The sequence below is a fragment of the Coloeus monedula genome (assembly GCF_965178545.1).
Source record: "Coloeus monedula genome assembly, chromosome: 7".
Taxonomy (NCBI): Eukaryota; Metazoa; Chordata; class Aves; order Passeriformes; family Corvidae; genus Coloeus; species Coloeus monedula.
In genome coordinates, this window is record NC_138787.1 from 17,365,265 (window position 1) to 17,382,308 (window position 17,044).

The 17,044-nt window shown below is 36.4% G+C and overlaps 1 protein-coding gene across 4 annotated transcripts in view; it reads right to left on the reverse strand.

Moving 5' to 3' along the window:
• Positions 1 to 11,948: 11,948 nt before the first annotated feature.
• OSBPL6 (oxysterol binding protein like 6) overlaps positions 11,949 to 17,044 on the reverse strand; it is a gene marked incomplete at both ends in the record, with an annotated part of 47,116 nt that continues 42,020 nt past the window's right edge. For all 4 annotated transcript variants that reach the window (XM_082285556.1, XM_082285557.1, XM_082285555.1 and 1 more), the window contains 5 exons: positions 11,949 to 12,057; positions 12,990 to 13,112; positions 13,653 to 13,779; positions 14,775 to 14,919; positions 16,044 to 16,188. In XM_082285556.1, the coding sequence (XP_082141682.1) occupies positions 11,949 to 12,057; positions 12,990 to 13,112; positions 13,653 to 13,779; positions 14,775 to 14,919; positions 16,044 to 16,188 (649 nt within the window). The remainder of the gene's footprint in view (positions 12,058 to 12,989; positions 13,113 to 13,652; positions 13,780 to 14,774; positions 14,920 to 16,043; positions 16,189 to 17,044) is intronic.

Consider the following 17,044-nt stretch of genomic DNA (forward strand, 5'->3'; position numbering starts at 1 on the left):
TCTAAGTTAAATCTTAGACATAGCTCTCAGAAATAAAAACCACAGTCTAAATATAAGACATTTCATTGGCTGACCTTGAGTAAAATTAGACTCATCACTCAATCAAAATAGAGTACCTCATGAGGACTTGAAGGACCATGCAGCTTGATATGTTGGCAGTGCAAAAATATTATGTATCATCACATCAGAACAGATTTTTGTACCAGCAGTGAAACTTGGAGCAGCTTTCTGTGGGCAACTTCTTTAGCTGAGTCAGGATGAAATCCTGTCAATAGCTTCCCACACTGTCTCACTTCACCACACCACAGCACCCACATGTTTGTGGTTACGAAGAAGAATCATCTGTCTCTTGCTTAGATTAAATCTAAATATGTAATTTACTTTCATACCTAAAGTAATAGTTTTGATGCTAAATTAGTTGTCAGATTGCTCATGCTGCCTCACAGGCCTCTTGTGCTCTATTCCCAAAGGTTTGCTGTGTTGATTTTTTTTTTAATCAATTAAGTAATGCCATAGAACTTTTCACATTTCACTCATGCACAGTAATTCTGCTGAGTCACAGTCATCCAAAGCATTCAGAGGTAAAGGACAGATCTCTATTGGACAAAAATGAAAGCAGAGCCAAGTTTCACTCATGGAATGATTTAACAGGGAATAAGCTCCTAGTATGCCCCTGCCTCAAAGCATGGGTTTGGACAAGATGTGTACTTCAACACGAGACAGAAAGCACTGCCATTCATGAAAAAAGGCTTTTCCCTTCCTTTGCAATTGCATCCACTCAGGCAGCATTCCAGACTGTTTGAACACTTGTTCTTTTTACAATGCCAAGAAATAACAAAAACCTTAATTTCTCCTCCCAACCAAATTCTTATTTTTATTATGCTTTCATTTTAAGGGCTGAACAGCTGACAAGAACACATAATGGAAAAATCCCAAAATCCCACATACTGTTATTTTTCCAAGAGGCCAGACAGGGTGGGTGTCAAGTAATTTTTTTTCTTTCATTTCCATTTTTTTCAAATCTATTAGAGAACATCAGGAGCAATTTTTTCTACACCCTCTCTCGAAACTTGAGAAGCATACTGCAAGCTCCCTTTAATCACAAAGAACAAGCTGAAGTGGGGGAAAAAAAAGAAAGAAAGAAAAAAGGCTCTTATCAGCTGTTGTATGAAGATATAACTAGGAACTGCCAAAAAGAAAATTACCGTCTTTGAGACTGCGGTTGGTAGCTCCTGACAGATTTAAAGGAACTGCACAGAGAATCACATAGGAAAAGTTTTATAAAAATATTCCTGCACTGGAAAAAGGTTAGAAAGGAACAGAATGATGCTTTTGCAAAACCACTGTTTCAGTGCTTTTGCTGCCACTATCACCCACCTCTTCAAAATCAATCTGTAAAATATATATTAAGAACTTCATGATTTATAATCAATTCATCTAACTAGTTACAAATAGTTTATTCAAGAACCATTGCCTCGAATGTTTCTTATATTAATAAATCAGAACACAGATGACAGCAGTTTAAACAGTGTACATTGAGATTTATTAGAACAAGCACTAATAGCAGCAGTGTACAGAGTGATGGAGACAATGTACTGTATGCACTGAACAATAGTAATTATACAATTGCACTTCTTCAGAGATCTATTAGAAAATGCTTTTCAGTAAACAGTTTCCCAAATCTAGCATTGTTTGGATTTGCCTCCGAGGAAAAAAAAATACAAAAAATATGCTTTATCTTTTTTTTTTTTTTTTTTGGTAAGGCATTAGCAACATTCATTGGCAGGCTACACAAGTCATTTGTACATGCATTATCCAATTACATTGCAACAGGTAAAAGAGCATCATGTTTCCTCAAAAATTAGAATTGTGTGTATGTTTTGGACACAATATCCTGGTAATCTGACTTAGCCTGAAGGAAACAGATGACATCTTTTGTTACATTTTAGAGCACAACAAAAACTATAGCATAGCCAAATTCACTTTTTATTTCCTACCAGAAGCTGTAGGACCTCCTTCAGTTGGAGCTGGTATTATGGGTATCATGTATACCACATACATCACTGGAATAAAGTCTTAATTACTATTTCTTGTTTACTACTTCCTCCACTACCACCTCCCTGAATCATGTGGCCAAAGGATGCTTAACTGTAATCAACATTAACTACTGAATGAGCTTGGGTTTTATTGCATGAGAGGTAGTCAGTGTGAGGCCTCATCTGCTCTCTGGATTACTACAACACTACGTTCAAAACCAAATTACAAGTGCAAAGACACAGAATAAGTGTTGCAGCTGCATTACATGGAAACTTAAAACTGTTTTATTACTGCTCTTTTCTGGCTAGGTTTAATCTCAGAAGTAGCCAGAGAACTCAACATACCAAAAAAAGCAATTCTATGTATGTGCTAAAGCCTAGACAGAGAGAGGCACTTTCTCACATTCATCCTTTTCCAGGCTGAGATTAAGAGCATGCTCTCGGTCAGCCACCCCCTTCTCCACAAATCAGAAAGGTTAGACTCCTTTTTTTGACTGGCATACAGTACTAGCAACCCTCAGCTCTGGGCTGGCACCATCCCGGGGAAAGTATAGGGAAACAGGAACAGGGATTGCAAATACTCTTACAATTAAGCTTGCCAGAATGAGACATAATATGATGAATTGTAATTGTTTTAATGTACTGTTCTTTATTCCAAATGTCATACCTAATTGAGCTTTGCAGAGACATGAAGTTAACTTGTTTTTAAAAACTACAAGCTCCAGAATAAGGTTCCAAAACGCGAGAGTCAAAGGAAAGTCGAATATATTGCTCAGAGTGGCAAGCAGTCAAACCAACTGTATTTCACACAATTTATCTTCCACAACATGGTGCACATGCTCGAAATTAAGCTTAAGGGCACTAGTTGAATACCTAGGCTTGACTGCACATTAGGCCTACAGCTGAAATAGATTTAGGCAGCTGGATCATCCACTCACCTGGAAGCTCACTGGGTTCAACAGAGAATGGAGTACCAACAGCAGCTCAGCCTCAGCGTAGGTGCTCATTTGTTTAAGCATGTAGGAATTAGAAATCAAGTGCTACAAAGCCTGGGGTAAGCAGGTAAACCAGCACATTGCTTTCTTAGGAATGTTCAGCATTTTTATCTGAACTTAAGCATCTACATCTTTTAAGCTGATTTAAATGAGAACTGTTTGCAGTGGTAATGCTAAGTGTGCATTGATGCCTGTGCAACGTCAGAATCCAAGCAGATGGATCAGGAAAAAATCTCATGTGCATTGCTGATAAACCCTTGCAGTGAAATAAAATTCTATAGATTTGGAATATGCAAATTACATCCTTTCTGTATTGCTCCTCAGCTGATGATGTTTACTAACCATAAGAAATAAAATTGCTTTTACAGGCAGAATCAGCCCATATTTGGAATCAGAATTAATAAGATGTAAAGAAGAATCATAATGAAGACATCCTAAACTTGTGAATAGTCAAGCACAGATGAATGCATTTGCAGGAAATCAATCAAGAACAATTAACTTTGTTTTTTTAATGTTAAATTACTGAATGTACTATGAAGGACCAAATTTATGCTTTTAAGAATTGTGACACTATAAGTAGCTTATATAATTTTCACCACAAATATCTGCAAATCAATTTTCTATTATTTAGAGTTACTTAGAAATTATGGTACGGATTTTTTTTTCCAGTATCCTATACTTCTTCATCTCATTATGGAAGTCCACAGCAAACTTTTGAGTATAAAACTGTGAGTCCTGCATGTGAGGTTTAATACTAAAGTACTCAAAAAACAATGCATTCTGCAACATTTGGGTAGCTGGGTACATAAGTGCTTCTCACTGTCTTTCTTTCCCTTAAGTAAATTTTTTCTATTGCTTTCAAACAACAGAAAAAATTTTATTTGGTGCATCTAATTACTCAGACCCTTTCTCATTACAGTCTATTATTTCCCTTTAAAACAGACACTATCTACCCACTACTCAAAAGTAGCACTGGCTCTATATGTTATGCTTCTAAAAAGCAACTTTTTGCCTTTAAATTAATCTTAAAAACCACAAAGCAAGTTTCTGCTTGCCTTTGTAGCTGACATAATAGGATAATCACAGTGGAAAGACTCTGAGGATCTCCTTTTACAAGTAAGCTACCCAAAGACGTGCGGAAGGAACCAACAGATATGGTTGGGGTTTTTTCAGAACTAGCACAGGGATACAGGCAATCAGCAAAGAATGCTCTTTTAGCTGTTTAGGTTTTGACATTTTGGCCTGCTAAAGAATTGGCACAGGGCAATCTACCACCTGAAAGGTTGTTAAAAGCAAACAAACTCAGTAAGGCAGTATAAAACTGACAAACTAATCTAAACCTTGCTCTTCTAATGGCATTCTCAGAATCTGAGCAAGGTAAAAATACTAACATTTACTACATTTCATACCTGTGCGTATGGCATCTAATCACACCAAAAAAAGTGTGACATTATTCCCAATTTATATTAGCTTTGTGCAAAAGTGAGAGAAAATACAGAATTCTTTGCTGTTGAAATACTGAGAAATCATAAACCACCAGTTAATTATACAAAGAAAAGTAGATAGAGACCCAGAGAAGAGTCTTGCTACTGACTGCAACAAATAAAATATACATAATATCCTAGCACAGAACTGCCATAGTAATCTTTCTTGATACCACAGTAGTTTAATTTTATGATGGCTTTTCACGTGCTAAATTAAAGTATCCACTTCAGACAATCTAGCAGTAACAGATAAAGAACAGCTAACTTGCTACACAATTCTGGGGGAGAAAAATATTTCAGACATCAGATGCTGGCAGCTTGATTTCTTATTTTACAGTAAATAACATAGACACAAATCCATACACAAAGCCCACTGATATTTATTTTTGGCCCAAGGGTGAAATTTTAGTGGTCCACCCTGAGAAGTGGACATTTAGTGTGACATGAACTCCGCTCTTCATGTCTGCAGAATTCCAAACATGGTTTACTTTTTAAAACTCAAACTTCATGTGATTAATTCTTAGTGTGGAAAAAATGCTTGAAAATAAATAGTCTAGAAATGATTAAAAAGGAACAAGAACAGTGTCTTTTCTAACTAGAGAGAAAGGGTACTAAGGTAGAACTTGTCATTTTGCATTTATGACTGCATACCAAAATACATTCATCAGCACTTATTTTTCTGCTCAGTCAGGTCTTCTGTGAGACTCAGCGGAAAATAAAATTGATTGTGATCTGAATTTGTTATACTGTATCTTAACCCCTAAAGAATACCAGTAGCACTTTTTTCAAAAATATAAATAAACTTATTTTCTAACCTCAAATTGGAATGACAATTTTCAATGGCAACTTCAAGACAGGTGATAAAGTAATTTTAATATATTTATTGTGATCCAGTCTCAAAATATTTTATAAAATATTAAGCAAATACAAGGATAATAGAAGATCTCATCTGTACTTCTTCCACGTAGTTAAAGAAGTTATCCTAAATTTTCCTTTACCTGGAAAATACTGAGGATTAACCTTGTATTCACTATGTTAATGTTACTATAATAATCCTTGTTGAGGTGAATTTAACAAAGAAAGAGAGAGTATTCAGCACAGGACTACTAGACAAGAAATCTGAGTTTGCGGTCCTGACTCAAGCACTGGTTATTCTTGGTGGGCATGACAAATGAACCCTTGGGACACAAGCACAATCCTAAAAAGAGATGCAATTTCAGAACAAGAGGTTGCATGTGTGCCTACACTGACCAGCACCAGAAGCCAAGTACCTCAGTGAAGAACAGCTCTGGTGGAATATTTGCCACTGTGTGCTGCTCTTGTATAGCACATCGTTTTGATTCTCAGAGAAGTTACCCACTTCTCAGTTTTTGAAGGGATTTCCTCACCATTTTGCATGCCTAATGTTCTGGGCCAGCAACATTATGCACTAGCATAAGATATCTTCTTTCATTAATGCAGACCACTAAAAGTAGCAGCCAATATGAAAATACATTTTAGTGTTTCACAGGAGACAGCTGAATCATTGCTCCAGGAGTACCAATAAGTAGCTTTACCATAGATCAATGAATTATTCATAGGTCAGAAAGACTATATTACACACTGCTGATTATAGATTCAGACTATGTAACTCTCTTTTTCCATGTTACCAAGACACCTTCAGCCAAATGCTGGCTACAGTCATTTTTTTATTGATAAAAGGAGTAAAAACTTCCCTTCACCTTCAGCATTAATCCTGAGTCAATGTCTCCAATCTTCCCTTTTTTCATGCTGTCATGGATCAGTGGAAAGAAAAATGGTATTAAAATAACCAGCCTGAAACGGATCCAGCAGCTCTGCTGACATTTTAATTCCTACAAGTTAAAAACTTTCTGTTTTATTACATGTCATGCTGACAGAGCTTCTGTGACTAGTTCCACCATTCTGCATTGTTGTCTCTCCCTCACCTTTCTTTTCTGAGGTTTGACAAAGACTGCAAGGAAAGTAATTTAAAAAAAATGAAAGATGATGAGTTTAAAACACCACAAAAATTGACAAAGGAGGAGGCTGGTATATGAAATACAATGTTACTTTTTCAACTTGCAAGAAACTGTATAAAAATCATTTTATACTTTTCAGTTTAGTGAAAGAAATATATAGTTTACACTAAAGCCAATGAATAAAGGTGTTTTACATACCCTAGTTTAAAGAGTAAATAATGTATTTCCTTTTGTAAGTAGACTCCTTACAATATATAATACAAAAATAAGATAAATTGCTGTAAATAAGCCATTTCTCTGACCTTACTCAGATTTGCAGCATTCTCCTGGGTGCCAGTCACTGTTCTAATGGAGCATATGGAGATACTCTCCCCAGGAATAATTATACCTTTATTAGCACAGTCTAGATTCTTCTGTTAAAAAAAAAAAAGAAAAGGAAAAAAACCCCTTTCTTCATGAAAATACTGACTGGTATCAGAATTACCGTAGAAGTAACTAGGAGTGGTAAAGTAGAAAATGATACTACTTTTTATACTAAATATACCTCAAATTTATCAATATATGCACTGAAGTGTAAATTCAAGTTTCACACAGTTTTGATGACTGTTTCTTAACGACAGACAGAAAGAAAAACCAAGGTAGTGTTTTTCAGCCCCTGTAGCTGCCAAGGTAAGTAAATGGTTATGACATAGCAAATTTCCTTAGCTTTCTCACGGGTCTGTGTATAACACAAGGTTACCAGTGAGGCCATTCCAGTGCTTCTGATACACTTTTGTCAACATTAATCTTATTCCCATAGGTGGGCAAAATTCTCTAGCTTAACCCCTCCTATCATTTTAGTGTATGAATACAAATACACTCTCAGGTGGACTTAACCTGAAAAACTCTCCTTTGCTTTCATTATGCAGCTCCAGTATTACTAATGACATCTAAAAATGTTCATTCCTCAGATTACAGCTGCAGCCAAAGCATGTAAAATAGCTACTGTTTATTGTTGCACCAGACAGTGTCTAAAATCCTGTAAAACAAGGACACCACACAAACCTTTCCTATACTAATAGACCTTTGCTAGTGAAAGCAAGTTTTGCAAAACAGAGAATTGGTATTTTCAGGCCTCTTGGTTATTGTGCAGTTGCAAATGAAACCTCTCCTCCCCTCCAGGGCATTTTTTGAGGAGAAGATGTAAGTGTAAGACTGCAGTTGTGCTGGGCTCCACTGGTGAGAGATGAGAAAATCCCATTCTGTCCATGGGAAACAGAGGACATGGCCCAGATACAAGGTGCTCGCCAGGTGCCCATGGGGGCAGGACCAGCACTGGCTCCTAGTGTGCCTTAAGGTTTGTACAATTTGTTGCCATAAAGCACTGACAGTGTTCAGTAGGGAATTAGATTGTATCTTTCAACACTGTGCCATGTATACATACTGCAGCACTTGACACATGCCTGGCATGTACTGCTCACATAAAACCCACAGATGCCATACAGGCTAATTCAGAGTCAGAAGTTCAAAATGAGAAAAAAGAAGGGTAACATTATTTGTATGATGAGAAGACTATTATAGTGGGAATTGCACTTTTAAAGCCAAATAAAAAAACGTTTTTTTCATGCAACTTACATCTGTCTAAAACTGGAATGGGTGCCTAGATGACTTTTTAATCACAGTGATACTTCATGAAAATCAATTCATATTCAAATTGTCTTTTCCTGTGAGACAAAAATTTCTAATATGCCAAAAAATTTTCCATCTTGATAATACTGATCTAAAATAAGAATGAAGCTATTTAAGTCTTTGTAAGACATTGCATTTGATGAAAATAGCTACTATTACCCTATCATATCTGAAGTACCAGAACAAGGAAATTAAGGTACACTTTTAAAGTATTAATAGAAAGTACAGCTCATTATTGTGAAACTAAAACATATGAATTGTGGATTTTTATACAGAAATAAGTGTTTTGAGAAAACACAGGAGAAAAGCATATGTCTTTGAAGTGAAAGAACTTCTTAAATTGCATAAAAAGTTTTACATGTCAATTGATTTACACTAATTTTCAACACCTACCAAACATATAGCAATTACATCTACTGAGTTGGATAGTATTTTCATGCCTTCCAAAAGGAAATACTGACTGGATGAACGGAGTGAGTTGGGCTGAAAACTGCTTGAATCCCTGCTTGAAGGGCACTCACTGATCAATGGTTTATGCCCTGCTGGCAGCCAGCAATGAGGACAGCCCTGCAGGGGCCGGTTCTGTGGCCATGTCAGTCAACATCTCACCAGTGACCTGGACAAGGACATAAGACTACATGATAACTAGTTCACAGATGACATCAAATTAGGAGGATGAGATGGCACACCAAATGGCAAAGCTTCAACCAGAAGGACACTGCTCAGCTTGAGGACTGGGCTAGGATACACTTCACAAGGTTCAATGGAAGTGAAAAGGTCTGCTCCTGGAGCAGAAAAATCCCACATGCTGGGAAGGGGTGTCTGAGCAGCAGCCCTGCCAAAAACCAGCAGGCATTTACAAAAGGTGCCAGGCTGCAAAACAGCCAGCTGTGCACTCTTTGCAGCATGGGATACTCCATTCTGCACTACGTGGGCAGGGGGTGTGGTAAACTCACTATCCCCTCTGACTCAATGCTGTGAAATGTCACAGGCTGACGAAAAGTTATAATTTGGATACAAGCCCTCAGACCTATCCTCTTTAGAAACAGCACAAAATATACCATGATGTCTCCCAATGTTAAAGGACAAATGCAATATCAGATTTTGCACAGAACACAGAGAATTCTGCACAACAAGAAACTGCTTTATGGTGCATCTGCTTGACTTTTTTCATTTCTGATATAGATTGCAAATATCTTGTGTTGCATCATTTTGTGTCTTCTCTACTTACTAATTAACTAATTTAACATCCGCTAGGCTTAGAAAGTGCCTTTTTAATAGAAAGATTTAGTATATCACAGATTTTATAAATTTTAAAAATGCTAGTATTATTTTTCTTTCAATGAGTGTCAAATAAACAATTGTAAAAAACAATTCAGTGATAGCATTTTCAGTGTCCACCAAGTTTCAGTTTGCATTGCAAATAATGGCATTCACAGAGCACTATGAGAACACTGTAAAACTAAAGACCTTCTCTCTGTATTTAAATTAAAGATTTGAGGACATGCAGTTCGGTCCCTCAAGTGTACTTGAAGTCATACACACATAATACTTCCTAATATCATGGTGAACTGCACACAAAGACTGGAGCAAAAGATGGACAAATGTTTAATAGAGTTGGTTTTAAAGAAAATGACAGAAAAAAATTAATTGCTATTTTACACACAATGCGCCAATTTGATGCCTAGTGTAATGTCATTAAAGCAAGTAGGATGATGTTAACCAATTATTTTAAAAACCAACTTTGATATATTTTCATTTTCTTATAACAATTGCAGAACTAAAATAAGAATAAATCAGACTAGGTTCAACTAGGAAAGAGAAAGATAACATTCTTTGAATAACATAAAATTTTCTGTGGAAGAAATCCCATTAATCTACACAGGGATTTTTATACCAAATTTTTATAAGAAATTCATGAGCATTCACAATTCATAAAAAGTCTACTTAGTATTTTCTGTAGTTTTTTATAGTTCTTTCTGACAACAGAATTGTGTGACAAAACTGGAACTGATTAGTAGCTAGTTGCCCTGCTAGTCAACAGGGAGAACTAAATTAATATTAAATAACCAAAGTAATCTCAGTTGTATAGGGACCTGACTCTGAAAAAGGAAGAAGCAAGCTGAGAGCTGGGGATGTGTGGTAATGCAGTAAGAACTGTTCAAGCAGCTCTGCTGGCAGATCACACACCTATCTAGTAATTTTATTTTTGGTCTCAGGACTGGAATCAATCTTAAATAGAAAAATTGTATGTTACATATGCACACAAAGGAATACAGAGTCTACGCATGAAATCTAACCTATCATCAGTGGTGGGATGTGTAACACATGCATAAATGGAAGACTAGATCATACCATATGGAATGTCGTTTTTATCTAATAAATTACTGGTTTTTCTTTTATTAAAATCTGCCCTCCTACCATTTTATGTTTCAGCGATTTTCAAACAGAAGGTGCCAAGTCTTCTCCCACTTATATTAACTGAGGCTTAGCGACACATAAGAGACTTTTTTTTTAATCAAAAAATACAGAACCACTTTATGAAAAAATGTAAAGTATAATTTTGCACAAAAGCTATTTTGGCAACACAAGTAGAAGTTGTTAGCTACAACACATGGGAGCCTCTGCCATACTCTCAAACATAAATTTAGATTTAAAAAGTGGATGGGGAAAAAACAGAGCCAGGAAAATAAACAGTGTGTGTGGCAGAAAGCAGTTGCATTTACAATCCTATCCAGCTTCTGGAGAGAAGCCAGAAACCTTCACATGATATCTTTCTGTGCTTTTAACACTGTTGCAAAGCTTCAGGGATTTCTAATTGTATAAACAGTTATGGGCAAATGAGATTCACTGTGAGGTCAGTGTCCAGCCAGTACTAAAAATGATGACTGCATCTCAGCATCAGCCATTTAGAATATGAACTTTCTGACTAGGAATTCATATGCATTTACCAAAATTGAAATTCAACCAGCCAGCAGTTTCTTTTCAGTCTGATTATACAGTCAGCATCCCAAAGCTAAAGCATGTACAGTAGATCTCATACCTCTGAAATACAGTTAGATGTTTGGTTATCTTTTGATTTCAAATAATGCAGGTCTTCCAGTATTTATATTGTGATAAAATTCTAGAGCTTTAAAAATCTGCCCTTCGCACAAGCCTAAGCATAGATATTTTAAAATTACTTACTGTACATCTTCATATTTTGTTAAGGCATGAACAATGGCATATGACTGGGAACAGCTTCCAGAAAAGCATATCTTTTTGACAAAGGCCAGTCCAAGCACATCACACCAAAGGACTAACCTGAAGCCAGAAATGACAGTGTTGTGACCCAAGAGTTTTTAACAAAAATAGTTGAAATAAAATGGATTTTTTTTCTCTTTTTCTTCCTTTTTTTTTTTTTTTTAATTTAAATTGTATTACTCTTAATGTCTGTTTAAAGCACCGGTTGCAGTTTTGCGCTTACCACCTCTTCCGAGTGACTTTGGATAACTCATCTGCTTCTTTATTTCTGAATTTTCAGCGTATGAAACTTTAAAAGGTTTCTGTTTCCTTTTTTTTTCCTTTTTTTTTTAGTTTTAATGGCTGCTGCAAAATTAGAAAGATCCAGAAGTGGTCAGGGGCCTGGTCTAATGCACTTCCAAAAGTCCATTATAAAGATGAATATAAATGCGTATGATATGGTTTTTCTGTAGACCCACAAACCACACTTAGCTATAAGAAACATATTGTGCATAGTTATTTTTTTCTTCAGAGTGATATGTTTACTAGGTCTACATTCTCAGTTTACCAGAGTACGGGAATGTCTACTTTACTAAAGCCAGGATCCTTTCGCAGTTCCCAGTAGGTTTCATTGGTAACCCAGGCTTCTCTTTGATTAGCGTCAATAACTTTTCTGTAGAAAGGGGGGGAAAAAAAATAGAGTGAGAGATAAAGAGAGGAAAAAAGTTTTAACCATAGATACTGCTCTTACGCAATATAAAATCAAATTCCGCACCTCTCTGATCTAACCCAATATTAAATCAAATTTCATGTATCTAAAGGACACAAGTCAGGAATTTAAAGGCAAAATCAACCTCCAGCTATATCAAAAGTGGAAGACAGAGAAAACAGCCAAGACTGAGAATCTGCTGTCTGATCTGTGTGAGCAGGTCTTAGAGCCACATAAAACCCCTTCGGCCACTACAGATTCTGATTATGTGAAGAGGATTATCCAATAAATATATTTTGCAGAATGTAAACCTTTAACCATTTGGTTTTTTGTCTTGTCTGTATTTTGCTTATATTATGGTACAACTGCATCAGGCACATTCAGTCTTTTCACTTTTGATTCCCCATGCTAAACATGAGCCTACTTGGCATGACTATTCCTTCTTTCAGAAGAATGCTTATTAAAAAACAGCCAACAAAAAACCACCTCCATTCAAAAATAAATACATATTTATTGTATACGTATACATTTATATATACATGTTATATATATGTATGATGTGGTTGCTCAGGCCCCACGGTGTTACTTGTCTATGCAATGACTTTAAAAAACCCCTAGTTAAATCTTAGATCCTAGTATTATACTTGTAATTCCACTTCAGTAGGAAGGCTTGTATAGCTGAGGCCCATTATGAGAAAAGGATCATTCAATTATGAAGCTTAACTGTGTAAAAATTGCTTCAAAGAAGCAGGTATCAGGTATCTAATTATCTTTCTTAAAACTGCAACTTTCCACACTTTCATGATTATCAGTCTATGTTGGTGGTAATTCTTGTAGTACTTCATCCAGTTATAGTATAAAAAACAGAGACTTACTACTCAAATGAATAGACTCACTTAAAAAATTTGGGTACATATTCAATGCCATTTTCTTCCATGTACCGCCTCCGAGCTCTCTGGAGTTCCTCTATTCTTTGTTTCTCAGATGCTGCTGCTTCTATGTTTCCTTCCTCCAGAAGCCTGTAGGAATAACAGCAGGCCCTATAGCAATCACACAGTGTCTGGTCCAAGGGATTTTCCAGCACCAGTCATCACAAAAGACAAGCAGAAGCCAAGTGTGTTGTCGGTGTTGTACTTTCAGATCCAGGCTGAGATGCAGCTCCCCAGCTACGAGTACCTGACCTATAGCCTAAGGCACCCACTTTGTTCAGTAACTTCAGCATATCACAAACACTGAAGAACTATGAACAGAGAATTTGGAGGGAATTAGTGTTGCTTCCATTCATAGCAGAAGTATATGATATTTCAGAGCCTGTTTTCCAGTTTTTTTATGAGGAATCTGCCCCAAGGTTGCACTATAGCTCTACTGCATCAACAAGAAGCTTTCTAATTTCCCTCAGCTGTGTTAAGCAGAAATTTGAGTGCAATACTATCTTCTTTACTAGCAGAACCCTCCACAGCTTAATTCAGACTGCAGTGAAAATACAGACAAAATTCAAGACTCAGTCAAGCTCAACCTTGGATCCACCAAATATTAAGTGTATAAATAAGCATTCTTGCCTTTGATCTGGCCTGAATCGTGCATCTGTTGCAGGAAGAAGATCTTTCAGTAAAGGATCTAATTCATTGAGCTCAATAGCAAACCTTGTAAAGCCATAATAACGCTCGTAATTGGTTGGCATGGAGCCTGAATACATAAGAGAAAGAAAAAAGCTTTTTAAGCTATTACTCTAAATATGCAAGAGATTCCTTTACTGATAAACTTTTAACAGAAAAATAATTAATATATTTTACTCTTACAATTAAAAAGCACCAAAAGCTATTTTCTAGGTGAAACAAAATTCACTAAATATTAATTTCAACTGCTTATCCTGCAGAGATTAACAGATTCAAAACTTCTATGTTCTTCCTTCTATTTTAAATAAAAGCTAATGTTTTCAATATTTTCAAGTTAAAAACAATTTCCTGTTCCCCAGAAAGTGGGCTTATCAAATGTGTGTCTAAAACCTAACCTTAACTGATTAAATTTAGAGTTCATTTTGGAACTTAACACACACTCACAGACTGATTTGGCATTATGAGGAGTCAGAACCGACATCACAGAGAGCAGGGTGCAAAGTAGGGTTCAAAACAGCAAAAATACAAAGTAGGATTCAAAATTCTAAGAACAGTAATTCCTGGAAATGCACATATGAAAGATACAGGTGCAAAGAATGACTAATTCAACCTCAGGCCTGTAAGCAAGCAGGAAGTTGAAATTAGATCCTGAAAGTCCCAGGTGTTCTCTGTCTCTGAAGACCAATCCTTTAGGCTAATAAAGCATTAAGACAACAAACTCAATAAACCCCTATTTGTTGAATCCAAACAAGTTACCCTGCTCTCTGTAAGAAGGCAGACAGGCCAGCCCAGATGCCCAATTTTTTTCTTAATTTTATTCTTCTGTTGACCCCAAGATCCCAGCACATTTAACCAGGAGTCAGACTGAGATGTAAAAGATTTTGCCCCGTAAGAACATTCCTATTTACCATTATGATAAAGTCATGTAAATTCTCGTTTATTTGTCTAGCTAGGAATTTGAATTTCTTAGTAGCATTTTGTGTATTTAAAATGAAGGGCAAAACAGTTTCACATAGTTTAAGCTTACTCTACAACACCTTCCAGAGCTTATTACAAGCTTCTTACCTGGCCTCCATATGCATTTGGCTGAAGGTGCAACCCCACAATAGAGGCCTTCATGCCACTTTCCAAAAAGGCGGTGAACCACCTTCCCTTCTTGATCTATCACAACACCCTGGACCTCATTTACATTGGAATTCCAGTAGTTCACCTGCAAGTTTAATCAAGGATTACTAGCTCACATTGCTTTTCCAACACCCCATTGTACCAATACACATAATGAATGGATCTCGGCATGTGGTGCTGACTGTCCAAATTCTGTGTTGGAACAGCTCACCTGGAACTAAGAAAACCAAAATTGAAAATCATATGGTCCTAACACTAACTGATTTAGTATAGGAGAAAGTCTGCATAATTTGCTATGTGGTTTTGACACAAAAGTATTTAAATTATCTGCACATCTGGGAACTACACTGTCATTCATTAACCCAAATCCCAAACAGTTCTGCAAAAATGACCCTTTGCCCATCAGAGCCAGCTAACACTCCTCTTCCTATATGAGGAAGTACTGAATATACCTGTACTTATATGGGGATCCTTTGATGGGTGTTGAACACTACAGAAGGGAAGACATACAGTCAGTGTTACTTGTTAATTGTTTCTTTTCTGCTTCTCTTCTCTGTTTTGCTCTTCTTAGACACATTTAGCTCTTACACCTTCATCCAAGAGCCAGTTTCCCATTCTCAGATTACCCATCAAAACAGAAATTTCAGATTTATGTTGACATCCCATTGCTAACATTGCAATGGTATCTTGCAATGGACATCTTTTGTTGCAATATGAAGACAAACTTATCTTTAGGGAAAATACTTGATAGTAACATAGCTATACAGAGTTCTATTTTTATATATGGTCCTTGCTGGATATTAAAATACTATGAATGAAAGCAGCATTATGTAATCTAAAGAGATAAATTATTGACCAACAAATTCTAGTAAAGGGAGAAGTAAAATGGCATGATAGTGTACAGTGACTTTGTGTTTTCCTTGTGGTAATATAAAAAAAAACCCTGACATTTCATTTTTAATCAAAAAACAGTACAGCACACAGCTATACAGCAATGGAACGCACTGATATCAAATGTTCAGCGGAGTAGAATCATACTACTTGACATAGCCTTCTCATTTGACAATTTACATTTTATGAATACTGATAAAAGAAATAAAAGATAAAAAGTGGAATGTGGACTTCAGGAATAGTGGAGAAACAGCTTGATGTATCCTCAAATTACGCAGTTGTACGAATATAAGATATATATTAGCATCCATATGTTACCTTGACAAAAGTGAGTTTACAAATACAAACACTGCTTTTTGTGTTTCTGATAGTTATCTCTCCGTAGTGTTCTATCCATCTCCTTCCACTAAGAATATTATGTATGCAAGTAGTGACTTTGTTCCAGACATAGTAATCTCCATACCTAAGAACAGATTAAAAAGCAGTTGGTAACATCTATTAATCATGATCGCTTGTGACAAAAAAGTAAAACATTGCTCCTTTATTGTAAAAACAAACCATATTGCCCAAAATCATCTGCACAAATGACAAAGTCCTGCATCTGGGTACATTACTAATCCTTCTTAGAGAAGCTCACCTAAGCACCAGTGTATGGAACTACAGAAAGGTGCTATAAACAACAAATAAACACATTATGATTCACTGAAGCCCTGCATGGCATATTCACTGTCCTCAGAGCATGAAGTACTTTAGCCACAATTCCTCTAGGAGCAGGACAGTGACCCACAGATCAACACAAGGGTGAATTGAGGCTATAAGCAGAAAATGTAATTAAATCACAAATAGAACAAAATAAATATGGAAAGGAGATCAAGAAAAGGAAGTAGGAAGCCAGGAGCACACTGGCACATCATCCCTTTCCCTCTGTAACAACTATCCAGTCAGAGCATCTCTAATGTTAAACAAGAGAATAAAACCAGGAATTTAAATTGTGCAAAGCTCATTCTCCTTCAAAGCTTAGGGGAAAGCATGAAGACAGAAGACAAAGCTGCTCCAGAGTGCATTTACGTCAATTTCATGAGACAGATAAAGAGGTGGAGTGATGCTACGCTGTTAGAGGCAGAAAGAAAGGGTGGCTGCAAGGTACAGGAGCAAGAACACCACTGCAAAAACAGAGGACGTTTAAAGTATCCACTCCTTGCATATTCTTAGGATTTACAAGCTGCAACTAGTCTTACTGGTGGGTGAAGCTACTGCTTCTCACTACTCTGCCAACATCTGAAGAATGTATTTTGGTTTATCCACGTTTTGAAAAAAGA